This window comes from Impatiens glandulifera, unplaced genomic scaffold, assembly GCF_907164915.1.
Source record: "Impatiens glandulifera unplaced genomic scaffold, dImpGla2.1, whole genome shotgun sequence".
Taxonomy (NCBI): Eukaryota; Viridiplantae; Streptophyta; class Magnoliopsida; order Ericales; family Balsaminaceae; genus Impatiens; species Impatiens glandulifera.
The window spans coordinates 97,149-116,505 of NW_025919699.1; the positions used below are offsets into that span (position 1 = coordinate 97,149).

General features: G+C 30.2%; 1 protein-coding gene across 1 annotated transcript; it reads right to left on the minus strand.

The window, feature by feature from the left end:
* Nucleotides 1–2,685: 2,685 nt before the first annotated feature.
* Nucleotides 2,686–6,162, minus strand: LOC124918371 (putative disease resistance protein RGA4). Its single transcript, XM_047458546.1, has one exon. It carries the CDS (start codon nt 6,160–6,162, stop codon nt 2,686–2,688), a length of 3,477 nt encoding a protein of 1,158 aa, XP_047314502.1.
* Nucleotides 6,163–19,357: the final 13,195 nt, after the last annotated feature.

Genomic DNA, 19,357 nt, shown 5'->3' on the forward strand with positions numbered 1-19,357 from the left:
TCTTGTCCCAAGGAATAAACATTGATTCATCACATGAAATATTATATAAAAATAAAACTGTTTAAAAGCACTGAATATGTGCACCTCCGAAAAACAATGTGATTCACAATTTTAATTACTTGTGCAATCAAACACAATACCCATTTATTATTATCATGTATAAACTGAACGAAAGCAAATGATTCACAAATGCATCCAGGAAAAGAATCTGCATGTGTGAAGCGATTATCTTTTTATGAAAGATAAGATGGTGAAACAAATTAACAGTGCGAATCTGCTAACCCTTCAATTTTTCAAAGCTGGGACAGCTAAGAAAGCCCAAGAAATGAATCAAATAAACATACCCGTCGATCTTCAAAATCGGCAACATCATCGTCAACCTCATCTTCACTATCACGATCTTACATAAATTGTTCCAATGCCATAGGCTGCAATCAAAATTTTACACTTTAGACAACAATTAGTGATATAAAAATTCAATGCCAAGATCTTTATCCATAAATCAGCTATTTTCAAGAAAATATCAATATAACATTAATATAACATTCATCATAGTGAAGATTTGGCCAGCATTTAAGTATGGATCTACTAGTTCAATAAGCCAGATTAAAGCCTTAAACTAAATTTATGTAATTTGAGCTTGAACCTCGTTTATGGTTCAATAAACTATCAAAAAGTAGGTGCAAATGAGAAAATCGAAGCAAAACTTTAATATTTAAACATGCTAATAATGTAGTTACAAAACTCATGGGAGAACACTTGTATTTAGACAAAGGCATCTCACATGTGCTCCATGGGAGTGGAATAATGGGCATTTCCGGAAAAAAAGGCACGACTGAAACAAAGAATTTAATGAAGAACTAAATTCAGATCATGTAGCAGGAGAAGAGTCCATAAAAGTTTTTAAATAAGTTTATAGAAAACATCAAACATTAAGGTAGTTATAGATGCAAGGATTTAAGGAACAAATATTTCAACAAATGAATAGACGGTTAAGCAAGTTATAAGGTAATCAAATGAATAGACCTAGATCGATTACACTATTTAAGATACAAATTATTACTTAACAAATCATCCAACTACTGCAGTTGTGTTTTTCCTTTTTAAATTATGAAACTCTTTAGCCACAAATTTTGAAAAACTCAGAAACATACCTAGAAAGGGAGCAACTTCCACGACCCGCAGATCAAGGCAAGCCCTAATAGACAACGCTGTGCACGTTTGATTCCATACCGAGGCCGAGTTCTAAAGAACGTCTTTAGAAAGGCATTTTGTTGCTTCACATTCAATCGAAATGTTGTCCTAAATTAAGAAGACATCTCTTAATTCTTTATTTCTAATAATTTGACTTTATCGTCGTTTCAAATTAATGATCAAATTGTAACTGAAAAATTCAATACATACAAATAAAAGAGAATTCAAATATGGAGGTCTTATATGAAACAGCATGCATGTTTTTTCAGAGAATTTAGGTTAACATCTAGAAGGTTATAATGACATAATATTATTCAAAATTCGAGCTACAATTTACAATCTACAAAAATATACTTCCTAAACTCATACAAAAAACAAAAGTCCCTATGGTCATTCCACAATATCAGTATTCTAAAAAAACCACCAAAGAAGAGGAGTCTCCTCAAGTAAAAAAGTGAATCCAGGCATGAAACAAATAGGCACAATGAAATAAACTCATACAGATCTGAGAGAAAACAAGTGGATGAAGGAACTATGATATACGAAAACCTTACCATCTCTATCTTTATCGAAGAGACTGAAGGCTTCCTTGAATTCGGAGATCTGGTCATCGGTGAGTCTAAATCTATTTTATCCACAATTCCATTATCAACTTTCTCGAGGGTCAAAATTGTTGGAATTCAGATTGCAACTGTGATCAACCTGATCTTCAAAAAAGGAGTAGATAACTTAAAATAAAGGAAAAACTTGAAGTTGTGTAAAATCTTCATCTGAATAATATTATCATTGTATATAATTAATAGTTCATGGGCTTAATAATTATTACCATTCTCTCTCCTTTTCTCCTTTCTCAGGTGTTTACATAAATGATTTGTTTGGCTGCATCGATGAATCAGAATATAGACAATAACTTGCTCCCATTTTCTACAACAAAAGATGCTTCAATATTCCTGATGCAAAAGATTATATATATAACATATGTTATAGTGTGAATATGGAATTACATTAATAATTAGCCATAAGTTTGATGGATAATGGAAACCAGATGGTGAAAGAAACAACATATTCGATAGAAAGTTAGAATTATATTTATGATAAATATTTGGTTTAAAAATAAAATCACAGAAACAGAGCTCTGCAATGGAAGAATGTAATTGTTTAGGTACTTACCAAATTTGTTTTATATGCTCTGCTCTTGGTCTTTCTTTTCCAATAGAATATCTACTGTGAACTTCAGACAACCTAAGTCAATAAGAATTTATAAAGCCTTACAAAATGAATAATATAATTATTTCTTTAGTTTAGTTATATAGGTATGTAACCTGCGTTGAAGTTATTATGACTTCACTTCACAACTCAAAGTGCTTCCACTGAAACCACCTTGGTGGGTTTGCTGCATGTCAAGAAATTACAAGTCATTAATTAATAGAATATAATTTGTAGGACCTTCTAATTGACTCTTCTGCAATGGAATAGTATGTAGTTGTTTGGCTACGTACCAAATTTGAAGTAGGTAGGACGAAGTCTTGCTTGAAGGGAACGTAGGAGTGCCATAAATTCGTCTGCTTCTTCTGAAGACACCAACTTAGGACAACCCCGGATACGCAATCTCTGTAGTGAATTATTAATATTGAGGTTTCCAAATTCCTCAACTGATATCATCAACTCCGGACAATTATAAATATCTAATTCCGTGAGATGAAAATGATGATGGTTTTGTTGGTTCTCGCAGCCACTAATCTTTAATGTCTCTTTCATTCCCTCATCAAACAAACGTCTTAACTTGCGGCACGACTCAATAGTTAGGGATTGAAGAGATATGAAAGATGTGCGTACTCCTAATTGTGCTTCAATATTATTGTTCCCAAGGATTTGATTTGATGATGGTATCTCATCTTCATCAAACATTAATGACTTAGCAGCTCGAAATAAAACACTTCTCTCCTTCATGCACTTAAGAGTGAGATGAGTGAGAGCACTAAGATTTGAGATGCTATATAACAACTCATCCGAACATTCACCACGAACAGTTACATGTTTGAGTGCTTTGAGATGATGTGGCAAGGCCCCTAACTTTGGGCAATAACATATCTCAATCTCCAATACATTAGGGAATGGTCCGGGACTAGGAATAGTAGGAGACACTAATTCCCTCAAATTCTTCATTTCACGAATAATTAGTTTCTCTAATAAAGGGAATAACACTACTTCAATTCCATTCATGTTGTTGTCGGTGAATATGTGCTCCAAATCATTATTCAATTCACCAAGTTTGAGATGAGTGAGACCATTAAGATTCCAGATGCTATATAACAATTCATCAGAACATTTACCTTCAACAGTTAGATCTTTGAGTGATTTGAGATGTGGCGACAATCTTCCTAGCTTTGGGCAATTTATTATATCAATCTTGCATAGATTAGGGAATGCTCCAGTACTCCAACAGCTACCAGACACCAATTCTGTCAAATTCTTCACATTCCAAATATGAAGTTCCTCTAAGAAAGGGAATACTACTATCATTTCATTGGCATCGCTACTACTAGCAATAGTTTTCACATTGTCCAAGTAATTAAGCTCAAGGAATGTTAGAGAAGGAGATGACTTTCCCACCCATTTAGGAAGATTCACACCTTTGTAAGCCCTCATTCTTAATATCTTCAGCCTCACAGTTGAAACCTCTAGAGCTTCACATATTTTCTCATCTCTAGTACTCTTCCTCTCATTATCATCAACTTCATTATCTTCAACATTCCATTCCAAATCCAACTTATTGATACTCGACTGTTTAACCATGCTTATCCCTCTTGCAATACATTCATCACTAACTCTTTCAAGGTTCTTGATTTTCAATGATCCGCCGATATCCAATTCTTTTAATCCATCTAGTTGGAAGTCTCTCTTCTTCTTGCTTATCACAAACAAGCTTAACGTCTTGAGATGTTTCAATTGTCCCATCCCTCTAGGCATATATTTTAATCGTTCACACCCCTCCAAATAAAGATGTCTCAGATTAATAAGGTCTTTTGTATTTCTAGGCAAACATTTAAGACGATAACAATAACTCAGTTTTAAAGTATATAAGTTCAAGAGATCACAAATACTATTGGGCAATGTTGTTCTATTAGTATATGAAAGGTCTAAGTATCTGAGATATTTTAGATATCCCAAGTAACACAAATCTTGATATTTCTCATAAAATGATTTTACTTCAAGGAAACGTAAAAACGGAGATTCCTTCAAGACGCTCAAAATCTCCTCGACAGTTTCATAATTAAATTTAACATCGAGCACTATTGAATGCAACCCTCTCATTTTCTTAAAAGAACAAACTGATGTTTTGTCCAACCGATGATCTTTTACTGTTACATGACGAATTTCAAGTCCTAAACCATCACTTGAATTATTATCATCTATAGTATAACATTCATCTTTCATAATAGAATGTGCAAGATCATGCATAAGATCGTGCATCATACATGTTGTATAAACTCCATGATGCCAATCTTTGTTCTCTTTTTCATCTTGGAAAAAGGATCTCCAACACAACTCCTTCCAAATTGTATTCCCAACCTCTTCAACTTCTTGATTTTTAACTGTAGGAATTAAACCATGAGCCATCCACAATTGGATTAATCCCTCCTTTTCAATTTTAGTATCTTTTGGAAATATGGCACAAAACACGAAACATCTTCTCAAATGATAAGGGAGGTCATAGTAACTCCACCTTAGAATAGACAAGATAGAATTTTCATTTTGGGATATCTCCCATATCTCGCTATCTCTTATTCTGCACCATTCTTTTTCGTCATCCTTAAACCCCAATTGACTTCCCAATGTCTTGGCAATTAAGGGAATACCCCTACATTTTCTAGCTATTTCTTTACCAATATAAATAAAGTTTGGAGGTTTTGGTTTTCCATGCACAAATGCACGTTCTTCGAATAATAACCAACACTCATCTTCAGATAGAGATGATAACATAACATGTTGAATAGTTTCCATGATTTCTGCCACATTTCTTTTACGTGTTGTTGTAAGTACAAAAGCACCTTTTAATCCACAATCTAATATAGATTTCAACTGATCCCATGCCTCAATGTTTTCATTCCAAACATCATCTAGTACAATTAAATATCTTTTCCCTCTCAATTTATCCCTAACTTTTTTCTGCAATTCTTCTAAACAAGCTTCTGCCTTTTCTTCTAAGATGGTTTTGATGACCAACTTAATATCAAATTCATCAGAAACACAAACCCATATTTTGGTATCAAAATGCTTAGAAACCTCATAGTCATTGAAGACCATTTGGGCAAGTGTTGTTTTACCTAAACCTCCCATTCCAACAATGGGCAGAACAGATAACTGTTCTGTAGCAACACTAACAGTACTAGATGTATTATTGAGTAGAATATCAATAATCTCTTTCTTCTCCTTATCTCTTCCATATACTTTATTAGAACTAGGAAGAGACATGGTTTCACGACAACTACTAGTAAGATTGTCTATTTTAGAGTCATGAACAGATTCACGCAAATGTAATTTTTGGCGCTCTGAAGAAATTTGGTCTAGTTTCTCTTGAACATCCTTAATTTTTTGACCAATTTTCAGACGCTTCTTAGTATTGCTAAAAGGATGGGAGATACAGTTGGTTACCTGGTTCTGGGTTGAAGAAGAGGAGGCATTAAGCCTTTTGACTTGAAGACGAAGATCTTCAAAGGTGCACTCATCCATGATGTCTCGAACCTCATATGCTACATCTTTCAGTTTCCGCAACCAATCTTCAGTTTGTTTGTCCTTCTCCCGCACGTTCTTTCTCTCAGCATCCTCGAGTACGGCAGTAATTGCAGATAATGTGCTCAATAGTTTTTGAACCTCTTTCTTAAAATTCCAAAGCAAGGAGAATTCATCCTTAATGAGAGGTGCCAATTTTGAAAGCAAACCACTGATTAGAGCAATATCAGCCATGGTGTTTATCTCTCAATCAATCAATCAGAATCAGATGAATAAACTTCTCTCAATGTTATTGTGGAACTCTAACTTTAAATGTATTTGTGCCTAGGGACACCCTTCCCCGGGACCCTAAATTATTATTTTTATAACTATTATATTGAGGTTAATTTGATCCTAGACTTAATTAAACAATAATTATTTTCTCATTTACTAATAAAGAACATAAATCACATACAAAATGGACCACAAAAACGCTTTTATGTGGTGGAAAGGTTACTTTATGCGTAGTTGAAAGTATGTTATTGCTTGAATTAAAGTTGATCATGAACGGTAATCAATGGGAACAAGATGCGAAAGTCTTATAATTTGAAATGAGAAATTATATATCAAAAGTATAGGTAAGTGGAGTTTACTTTCTACTTTAAAAATATATTTTGGTAATGATTTTCTTGTTTACTAATAAAGAACATAAATCACATACAAAATGGACCACACTTTACAGGTGTAACCATAAAAAAATAAAATAAGGTCTCTCTCATAGCATGCATTAAGAGAATATATAAAGGTACTTTAATAATTGTATTAAAGGAATCCTATTCTCACAGGTCCAAAATTTAGCACTTTGATATTAATTAATGTTCCATATATATAATCTTCTCTATTATTTTTTAGCGCCTAATGTTCCATATATATTGTTGTTTGTAATCTTGTTCTCATAGACAACCTAAATGTTCTTAATATGAATTTGTAGAAAGAAAAAATATTGAAGGTCTTTTTGTTTGATAAAAAAACCTAACATTGATTATGTAATCAGTTTCCTCCCGCCTAAAATTTTGTTTGATCATGTATTTTCTTGTAGATAACATTTTTAGGTGACTAGGATAACTTTATTTCAATCAAAAAATATATCTTATAAATATTTTGTTATTGAGTATTTTATAAAAAACATCTATATTTTAACTTTTCCAATATTAACAAAAATGTCACTACAAGGTAAGAAGGTGCTTAAAATATACAAATCGTCGTAATAAATGCATATTATTAAAGTTGTTTAACGTCGGTATTAGGTTAAGGACACTACTACCGGGAAGCTTAAAAGCGCCAGTAAATACTGTTTTCAAATACTGTAAAATGGTCAGTGGGATCGGTAAAAAAATTAGCGGCACCTAAATTAGCACCGGTGAAAACTATCTATTGTCGCTAAATCTAATTGTTTTTTATTAAATTTTGAACTGTTTTACTAAAAATATAATATTTATTAAACCATAATAAAGAAAATGTCAAATAATAAAATTGTAAAGTACATATTTATCATGTTATCTATCAATATATAGATGTGAAATACAGAAAATATCAAATACTAAAATTGCAGTGCATTTAGTTTCAAAAGATGTAGATACAACACAAACTAAAATATTTACAGTCTAAAACCAACTTACTATTGACCCATTTATTTTTCTGCAAAATTTTAACATGACCTAATCTCTTTGAGAATGTTCTCTTATCTGTTTGGTGCTTGATTCAAAGCACAAAGATCCAAAAGGATTAAGGTGTCCCAATATAAAGGGATTAGATAAAATAATTAATATATTATTAAGCATGCATCGCCAACATTAATGGCCAATTAGTATGAATGGAATATTATAAGTTGTTTATTTAGTGAAAAAATGATAATGCATCATTACAAAAGTTATATATTTATATATATATATATATATATGTGGTATGTGAAAAATTAAATAAATAAATTATATATCTCTATCACCAAAGCATCATAATATTCTTGAAGAAGGAGGAGTTAAATGTTCGGTTAGTCAGTTATTTATTGGTTAATCGTTTCTATTTTTTTACAAAATTATGGAAAGGAGTTAACTAGAAAAAACTCATTTCATAATTGACTAAAAACTCAATTATTTTTTTAGTTTATAATAAAGTAATTAATAATTTAATAAAAGATCCAAAGTTTTGTGCTCGAATCTAACTAAAAACGTTTACATGAGAGTGAAGACATACCTACCTAGTAGAGGTCATGTTTATATATCTTTCTAAAATTTCAAAAACAAATTAATATAAAAACACATTATGCATATTAAGATACTAAAAAACTTTTTTTCAAACAACCAACATTCATATCCAAATAAATAAATTGTAATCAAACTCTTATGAAATCTGCCCTTATATCTTGATTGTGTTGGCTATTTGAGGATTTTTAATGAATTTTACTAACATATTGTTTGATGAAAAAAAAAATTATCTGATTTTTAAATTAATTGAATTATTATAATATTTTTGTATTTAAAAAATTTATAAGAATAAAGTAGGATATATTAATATTTTGGTTGATTAATTGATTAATTTAATAATTGAGAAGAAATATGATTTGATAGTTGAATTTAGTTAAAAATCTCAAAATTAAAACTAAAGAAATTTGTTGAAATAAAATGGTTAAAATAAACCAAAGGTATAATACATTTGGTGACACTTAAATTAATTATACCGGCACATAAATAAGCGTCGCCATAATCTACACCGATTATGCTCGACATTTTCATACAAACTTTTATGCGGTGGAAAAAAATTTACTTTATGCATAGCTGAAAATATTTTTTTGCTTGAATTAAAGTTGACATGAGACACCGGCTCAAAAATAGTACTCAATAGGAACAAGATGCGGAAATCTTGAATCCGGAGAATATAATATCAAAAGTATAGATAAGTGGAGTTCATTTTCTAATTTAAAAATATAGACATTTTTTTATTAGGCTTACCTAATTAATTTGGAGTGGGAGATGCACTCAATAGAATATATGAATCAAATCGAAAGAGAAATATAACCCAAAAAAAAAATCTTAGCATTTACTACAAGGAGTCACACTTATGCGACACATAAGCGACATATAATTTCCGGCTTATATTATGCGTCGGTAAAAGTTTAAATAAAATACACATCCGACAACCCTTATCTGCATAACCTATTAAATTCCTTTTAAAATTATTCCTAAAATAACCTCCAACGACCCTAAATTAATTGGAAACATTGTCCCTCTTCAAATCTTACACGAACTCCTTCATTAGACCTCAACTCAAACCTTCTTCTGCCCTCGTTCAGCAGCCTCAACCTAGGACATGCATTTCTTTCCTAAGGCTTGGATAAGGCATTCAAAGGTGTATTCCTCATGCAATGATCTACTTCTCTCAAGGTACTTGTCTCAAAAAGGGATTTACTTCGTCGGATCCGCTACATCCCTAGGAGATATCAGTAAAGACAGGTTCAGTCTGTGGGTCATAAGCGTCGCTAAAACAACATACATGCTTCTTCTAGTTTTCGACCTGATCTTAGCTAACAACTTATTTGGTGATCCAAATGTATCCCAATCGGCATGAAACTTTCCAGAAACATGGTTAACACATAAAAGAACATTTATATAAATTAAAATCTTAGATATAATTACATAAAATTAAAATCAAATATAAAATAAAATAACATATTACAGTTTTTTGTTAATTTTTTTTAGGGTTATTCAAATGGTCAATTCATGAGTCGATTTTGTTTAAAAAAAAGTTTAGAACAAATCTTTGTTTAATTTTCGTTTTCTAGTTGTTTTGGTGTTTTCATTTTTTTTTTATATTTACATGTTCTTGCAGTTTATATTTACATAATTACATTCTTAAGAATACAGAAATTAAAACCTAATCTAATTTAAAGATGTGATTACATTATATAATAGGAAGAAAAATACAAATACAAACATGTTATTTAGATGAAAGGAAAAGACAAAAGTAGGAAAGAATCAAAGAAGCTTACAAGGGTTGCTTTCTTGATTTTGGGATGTGAAAAACCTTAAGTCCAATTGGTAATTGCTTAGGAAATTTGAAAGGGGCAGCTAGGGGTGTTATAATTAAAAAAATGTGACCGTTGTGCACTTGCACAAGAGTGTGTATTTATAGGGAATTCACAAGGAAAAACCTATGCCCAAGGCCCATTTAACCCACTTGAGAATTGAAATGAATTTTCATTTTAAAATATGTCAATATATTTTAAATGGAGCATTTTCAATTGACATGGATTTAAGCTCCATTTATTAAATGATTTATTAAATGATGTAATTAATTCAAGAATGACCAAGTCTTTCATGTTTCCTCTTCAACTCATTCTTCTTTCTCTTTTTTATTTTGTCACCCAATAATTCTCTTCCCCTACCAAATTTTATTAAATAAAATGATAAATGGAAAAATAAAAACAAATGATTATTTATTATTAAAATGAAATAATTATATTTATTCCTAATATCCAAAAAAAAAATTATTTAATTATATTAATAAAAACAAAAATAAATTAAAATAATTGGTTAATATGAATATAAAAACATTTTTATGTTAAAATATTATTATTTTTGTTTTATTCTATGTTTATGTGTAAGGTGATTTAATTAATTAAAACTCAATTAAACATATCTTTAAATAAAAATGTCCAAAATGTTTAATTAAAACTCAATTAAACATATCTTTAAATAAAAATGTCCAAAATCCTTCAACATAATAAAGAAATGTCTTCCTTTTTTAAAAAAAAAAATTTATTATTTATATATTAAGTACGACAAAACTCTTGTGTTTCATAACTTAGGTCAATTATCACCTTAAATAATTTATTGAAATTCAAAATTAACTTTTTCTTAAAAATTCACTTATTTAAAAAATAGTCATTTATAAACTATAAAAATTAGGGGTAAAAATGAGTATGTATATAATGTCCCTCTAGGACAAAATTTGTGGAGATCACTATGTTAAGAAAAATGCATGTCCAAACTTGAACATACACATTGTGTTTTGAAAATTTCCAATTTTATTGTGTAATTTATTATTAAAATTTATTATAAATATATATATATATATATATATATATATATATATATATATATATATATATTAGTACTCAATTTATTTGTATAAATAAAATTAATAACTATTAATTTTGATTTTTTTTTTAGGGATTTAAGGAAAATGATGAGAGACATGTAAATACTAAATGACAAATAAAACGCTAAAATTCTTTCCGAAGTAAATTACATCATGGAAGGGGCAAGAGACCACTGTAAATATAATACAGTGCCAAAAAAAAGAGGAAGAGGAAAACAAAGATAAAAAAACTTAAAATCATATTCATAATTTTTTTTCTTTTTCATTTGTGTGTATACGAGGTTGTTTGAGAATTTCTTATCTATTTAAGAATTTTTTCACTGTAAACTCTTATTTATCATTTAATTTCTTTTAAATTTAAATTGTTGATTAAGAATCTTATTAAAATAACTTAAAAGTTATTTTTTTTATTCAATTAAATTTATAATAATTAATTTTATATTGAAAATATTTATAAATTGTGAAATTGGATTTGTCAGATATATCAAAAAGGAAACTACAGTTTGTTTTACTTATTTTTCTTATTTTTTTTTAAAGTAAATTTAAATGCCTTTAGATCATTTTATAAAAAAAAATAAACATAATATTTTTAATAAAATTAAATTTTAGATTTATTTTGTAAAATATTTAATTTAATTTTTGTGTTTCTAATATAAAACTCAAAAATCATGGATTGATTTATTTATAATCATAAAAATTAATTTATGAATATAATAAATTTTAATTCCCTTTATTTTCTCATTTTATTTATTTGAGAATAATTATTAATATTATTATTTAATATGTATTATTTCTAGATTTGTATTAATATATATTCGAGATATTTTAGATAGAATGATTGGACAAATAAACGGATAAATAAGTGTAAAATATTTTTTTTAAATGGCCAAAATATTAGAAGTAGAGAATATTTCTAACATGCATGTGTGAGACATAACGTCAAAACCATTTTTCACGTGTAACCAAAACCGAACCCTAAAGATCCTCTTTTCCAAGAAACCGTTATTGTTCTATATGACAAACATTTATTTATTTTTCCTATTTTTTAAGAAATTTAGGTGGCTAATCTTTAGTCACAAACTGGTTTTTAAACAATTCTCCGATTTGATTTAATTTAATTTCAAATTTTTTTAAAGAGATATTTATATTTTATATTTATTTTTTAAAAGTTGAAAAAATCATTTTTGCGGGTCAGACGTTTTTAAACGCATACAACCTCGTCTAGTGTTTGGATTGTACATGAGTACATATCTCGACGCTTGTTGATTGCGTTACTTGGAATTAATACATCTCTCATGATCTCAGCGTGCTGATTGTATCATTTGGAATATACATCGTTCCTGGTCTATCGATCACATTGATCGACACCTGGTTAGTTCGACTATATTGCTACACACCTCGCCTAGTCTTTGAATTGTACGTGAGTATACATCTTGACTTAGTTTGCTGATTGTGTTTATATTTGTTCGAGATATATACATCGTTCTGGTCAATCGATCACATAGATTGATACATGGTTATTTCGACTATATCACTACACACCTCGCATAGTCTTTAGATTTTACGTGAGTACACATCTTGACGTAGTTTATTAATTGTGTTTATATCGGTTTAGAATATACATCATTATGATCAATGGATCACATGGATCGACACCTAGTTATTTCAACTATATCAATACACATCGCATAGTCTTGGATTGTATGTTAGTATACATCTTGACTTAGTTTGCTGATTGTGTTTTATTTCACTTTAGGATATACATCGTTCCGTTCAATCGATCGCATGGATCGACACCTGATTATTTCGACTATATCACTTCACACGTTGCCTAGTCTTTGGATTGTACGTGAGTACACATCTTGACTTAGTTTTTTGATTATGTTTTATTTCGCTTTGTGATATACATCGTTCCAGTCAATCGATCGCATAAATCAACACCTAGTTATTTTAACTATATCACTACACACCTCGCCTAGCCTTTGAATTGTACGTGAGTACACATCTTGACTTAGTTTGTTGATTGTGTTCTTATTATTCTTCTCATTGAGCAATAAAATTTATTAATCATTTTAATCAATACTCTGCTTAGTGATTACGTTTGTGCCGCTTCTTTCATGGAGCAAAAAATCTTAATGATTATTCTAATCACAACTCTACTTAGTGATTATTATCGATTTAAGTATCGATCACCAGTTTAGCGAAATACTTGAATATAATTTTAAGAACACTTCTCTTCTGTTTAGCAAAATGTTCAATTTAAGTATCGCTTCTCGAATTAGCGAAATACTTGAATACTATTTTTAAGAACATCGCTCTTCTTTTTAGCAAAATGTTTAATTTAAGTATTGCTCCTCGGTTTAGCGAATTACTTGAATATAATTTTAAGAACATCGCTCTTCTGTTTAGCGAAATATTCAATTTAAGTATCTCTCCTCGGTTTAGCGAAATACTTGAATATAATTTTTAAGAACATCGCTCTTTTGTTTAGCAAAATGGTCAATTTAAGTATCGCTCACCAGTTTAGCAAAATACATGAATATATTCATGATTTTTAAGAACATTGTTCTTCTATTTAGTGAAATATTCAATTGAAGTATCGCTCCTCAGTTTAGCGAAATACTTGAATATAATTTTTAAGAACATCGCTCTTCTGTTTAGCGTAATGTTCAATTTAAGTATCCCTCCTCATTTTAGTGAAATACTTGAATATAATTTTTAAGAACATCTCTCTTCTGTTTAGCAGGAGAATTAATTTTTCTAATCACAACTCTAATTAGTGATTATGTTCGTATCGATACTCTCATTGAGTGAGAAATTATTTAATCACAACTCTAGTTAGTGATTATGTTCGAAATCAGACTCCCTTAATTTTGTACTAACGTCTTTTTCATCGGTCTTTGGATTACTTTCAAGAATCGTTTCCGTACTTCCTTCCTTGAAGTGTGTCGAGAGGAAATCACATGTAATCGATGTTATTTGAGATTCATGCTATCGCTTTAGAGACTTATCTTTTACCATGACGTTTTCCCCTGAGTTTCTTCGAGGATTTTGTTCGCTCGAATGCTTAATCTTTCAACCGTGCATCATGAGGTTGAGTCTCGCTTCTCAAATTTCAAAGGTCAGCTTCAAATTTTCAGGTCTTTGGGCTCTTTTTTTACTCAGGTTATGTTTAATAGAATCAGTACATTTTTGTTATTGCATTGGTAATTTAGACAATGTCCAGATAAACAACAAATGGTGATTTCAATATCTCAACCTCTATGAGTATTGTTCTATTTTTTCGGTCTTTTTTCTTGATGAACGGGGTGTATCTGATAGACTAAAACAATTTATTATTTCTTGAAAATTTAGTGAAAATCTAATTGAACAACAATATTGTACTTTATATCTCAACCAACACAGTCTTAATTGACTTGATTCTTTAACTTGAGGTCTGAGATCTTTGCACTTGACCTCTACTTGAGACGAGTCCTCACCTCTGTTCATGACATAGTTCCTAGTTTGGGAATTCATCTTTTATGACCTCCCTCTTAAATATCAGTAGTTTAAGCTTTTTTCTGGGCTTGAGGTAGATCTGTTTACGAAGCGCCTCACTCGGATCCCACTAGTTACATTGACTCGTCAAGAGGCATTCATTGGGAGAAACGTCTTTTCCCGCATCCCTACTCATTTCTTATGCTCGCTCATCAGTTTGTTTGGCACTAAAAATGTTTAAGGTTTTATCTCGTTTTTATCTTCCAAAAATGCCCCTAGTATCGATATAGGAGTTTGATTGTTTTTGGATAGATTTTTGTGATCCCAAATTCTTGTTGCTTGAACTCTACGGGGATATACTTTGTCTCATCTAAAAAATTGACTTTCTAGGGATTTTATTTTGATTGGAAATGGGCTCGTGACAAGCTACCTACGTATTCTCATAAAAGGAGAAATTAGGTCCGAACGTAATTCCAAAATTGTATCACGAATAGATCATGACTCAAAGTTTTGTTTGGGGTCAACAAATGAGTTTGATGGGAAATTTTCAGGTGTCCAGTCTCTTGTGTGAACTGTTGAGACTGTTTTTATCACTCAGTTCTGTTGAGGATTTGTTTTGTTTTATTTTATATGGACTGAACCCATGATAAGATGCCTACATATTCTCATCCTAACAAGAAGAAATCTGGTCTGAATGTACTTCAGTTCTTGTGAAGTTAAGAACTGCTTTGGGATGAGAAATTTTTTTCATTTTTATTTTAATAAAAATTCCCCTGGTATTGACATAAGGTTTTTGGTTTTTTTGAAATTATTGGGACCGCACTCATGATAGGCTGCCTACGTACTCTCATAATAATGAGAGATCATGTCCGAACGTAGTTTACACTTGTGAGTTATGAACTTTAGTTGTATATATTGAGGTTTTTTTTAATTTTATTAAATGTTGGATGTAATTGCTATTGGGACCGCACCCATGACAGACTGTCTACGTACTCTCATAACAAGGAGAGATTATGTCCGAATATAATTCACACTTGTGAAGTTATGAACTTTAGTTGTATGAATTGAATTTAGAAATATTAATAAAAAAATCAAAATATTATTTATTTGGAATCGAAAAATATTTTACAATTTTTTTAATCACTCTTGATTTAAAGTTACGATGCCAAACTACCACGTCAATGCTAGTCAAATTTAGCTTGAGGTAAACACCTATTTTTGTTTGGAGTATTTAAAAAAATGTTTATTTTGTACAACAAATAATACTGAAGTGTTTTTTTTCTTCTTAAAAATTAAGATCATATTGTGATCAGTTGTCAAATGGTTAGTCTTTCAAATATTTGGTTAAACGTTATTTATGGATTAGTAATTGTTTATATTTGTATGGATTAGTAATTGTTTATATTTTCTATACAAAAATATAGAAGAAAGAAAATTGAAAAACATTCTTAGAATTAAAAAAACAATTAAATAACTCAAGTCACAAAAAAAAAATGGTTCCTAATAAAAGAAAGGGTTCAATTTCCAATTAATGCTGGATACTTACATAAAAAAAATGGATCAGAAATAAGAAAAAAATCAATTGAAAATTAAATTTATAAATTATATAAAATGGTAATAATCCTTACAATATAACAACAAATCAATATAGTAAATAAGTCTTTTACTAATAGTTTAAATGATTTTATTTTTACACCAATTCAATCATTATAAAATATAAAGTGATTAAAAAAATCATTAAAAAAAAGAATTATGTATATTAAAATATTCAATATATATATATATATATTCAAAAGTAAGAAATAAAATTTCAAGAAACCAACACTAATATCTATTATACTAGTCTAACATCAAATTGTCATCATATATATTTTATCATAAAATTTTATTTGAAGTTGTTATTTAAAATCATATACTTATTATTATTTTAAATATTTATCTTGTTTTAAAAAAATTTAAAATTTTAGAGTAAAATAAGAAATCTATCCTTGTAGAATTTATGAATATCATATTTTTTCAACATTTTTGTCTGCCGCAGCCTAAGAAATAAGAATGTAAACGGTTAATTTTGTTGAAAATTATGATATTCATAAATTAAATAAGGTTGTGATTGCTGTAAAATTTTGAATTAGAATTAATTGGCTATCACAAGTCACTATAAAGTTATAAAAAAAATTACAAAATCAATAACTCATCTTATATTTCACATTAGTATTTATTATTATTTATTATTTATTTATTATTATTTATTTTTCTATTATTATTTATTATTATTATTATGATTTATTAGAATTTATTATTATTGTTATAATTATATATTTATTATTATTATTTATTAATTATTATTATTATTATTATTTATTAGTGTTATTATTTTTGTATTAATTTAATATTATTATTAATATTATTAATTTATTATTATTATAATTAGTATTTATTATAAGTATTTATTATTATGAATTATGAAATATGAATTATTATTATTTATTAATAATTATCATTATTTATTAATTACCGTTTCGCTACGGACTTACCGTTTCGCTAAATAGTACCTCGCGATTCGCTAAGTGTCAAAATTTTTTGTTATTTATAGTTAATCATGAACTTCATTTGACAAGGTATCTACATCACTTCATGGTTATGAAGAGGAGTTATGTTAGCAAAATAAACCTTATCTTTTTACATTAATGGAAACATTTAGATTCTTCAGAAAAGACCATTTAAGAATCCATTATTGAGCTCCAGATAAGCAAAGATTGGCTGACTTTGATTTCGTTAGTCATTAAGTTAAAGAAATAAATTTCAAACAATTTTCTCTTAGCTGGAGCTCAATGATTGATTCTTCAAAGGCCTTTTCTAAAGAATCTAAATGTTTCCATGTAAAATTATAAGGTTTATTTTGCTAACACAACTTCTCTTCAAAACTATGACTTTGTTGTTGATACCTTGTCAAACGAGATAGATTACCTATGAAACCAATAATTTTTTTTGTAATTCACGATTCGCTAAGTACTACGAGCTCCAGCTAAGAGAATGGTTAGAATTCAGTTTCGTTATTAAACAAATATACTAACGAAATCGTATTCAAACCATCTTCTCTTAGCTGGAGCTCATTGACCTCGCAATTCGCTAAGCACCTCCCGATTCGCTAAGTACCTCGCGATTCGCTAAGTACCTCCCGATTCGCTAAGTACCTCGCGATTCGCTAAGTACCTCCCGATTCGCTAAGTACCTCCCGATTCGCTAAGTACCTCCCGATTCGCTGAGTACCTCCCTACTCGCTACGGAAGTTGAAGAGGCGCGCGTACGCACACGCGCTATACCTTATATATTAAAAAATTTCAGAACATTTCATTTCAACCGCCCGACTCTCTCTCTCTCTAACCCATTGTCTTCACTGAATCTTGTCAAGGCCGATCATTTTTGCCCGTCGTCTTCTCGGTTCTTTCTTCTCGTTTGTCATTAAGAAGGTTGGTTCATTCTTCTCCCTGCCAATCATTTTCTGCTTTTTTGTTTATGAGTTTTGGTTTTTGCATGTTAAGGGTATATGCATGTTAAGTGTTTTTGCATGTTAAGTGGTTTTTGTCTGTTTCTGGTTTTTATTAGTTTATGTATGGTCCATTTTTTGTCTTTTGTTTAGTAAATTTTTTCGCTATTAGGGTTTCGCTAGGTACCTCCTGATTCGCTAAGTACCTAGCGATTTGCTAAATACCTAGTGGTGGCCGATCATTTTCTGGATTTTTGTTTATGGATTTTGGTTTTTGCATGTTAGGTTTTAGTGTTTGTTTCTGATTTTTTGTTTAGAGTTTTTTATTAGTTAGTTTATGTATGGTTTAAGCTGTCTTATGTTCAGTTAATGGTTTCGCTAGGTACCTCCCGATTCTCTAGGTACCTCCCGATTCGCTAGGTACCTCCCGATTCGCTAGGTACCTCCCGATTCGCTAAGTGCTTAGCGATTCGCTAAGTACTTATGGTTTGCGATGGTGTATGTGTTTGTTCTTACATTTTTGATGATGTTGTTCCTTTTATAGATTGAAGAAACAACAGTTACTGAGTTTCCTGGTCGGATTTCGTGGAAAAGTGCCCTCAGCCTGAAGAAGATTGTTAATAAGTTCGAGGAAATGGATCTTTTGGAGAGTGTTTACAATACCCAGTTCAGATCATTATTCACAGCCCCGGTCTTGCAGTTCTCAGGAACTATTGTACATCATATGTTAATTAGGAGGGTAAGCTCAAACTCCAAGGAGATAAGTTTCATGGTGAATGGACAAAACCTTGTATTTGGTATGGAGTATGCGTTGGTTACCGGCCTATGCTTCGGCATTTTTCCTGAGTTGGACCAAGAAAAATTGTATGGTTGTCCACCTCTCTCGGTGAAATATTTTAAAGGGAGCATGAGTGTGAAAATGTGCGAGTTTGAGAAAGCTTTTTTGAAATGCAAAGACAAGGAAGATGCATTCAAGATGGGGCTGATATGCCTGATTTGCCAGTACCTATTTACATTTGACCCAAAAAGGGTGATATTTCCAAAAATACTCCACATGGTAGAAGACAAGGACAATTTCCTCCAATATCCATGCGGGAAGGTCACCTTTAGAGCCACCCTCAAGGGTTTAAACAAGAACATGAAACATCTTAGTAGCTCATATTTTGAGAAGAAGGAGAAGGCTGATGATCCTTATGCTCCTTTTGCATATAACATATATGGGTTCGCACTGACACTTCAAGTGTGGACGTATGAGGTCATCCAAAACTTTATCCCTAAATTCTCTAGAAAGAATCAGATTAATGACCCTCTACGCCCAAGGTTGTTACT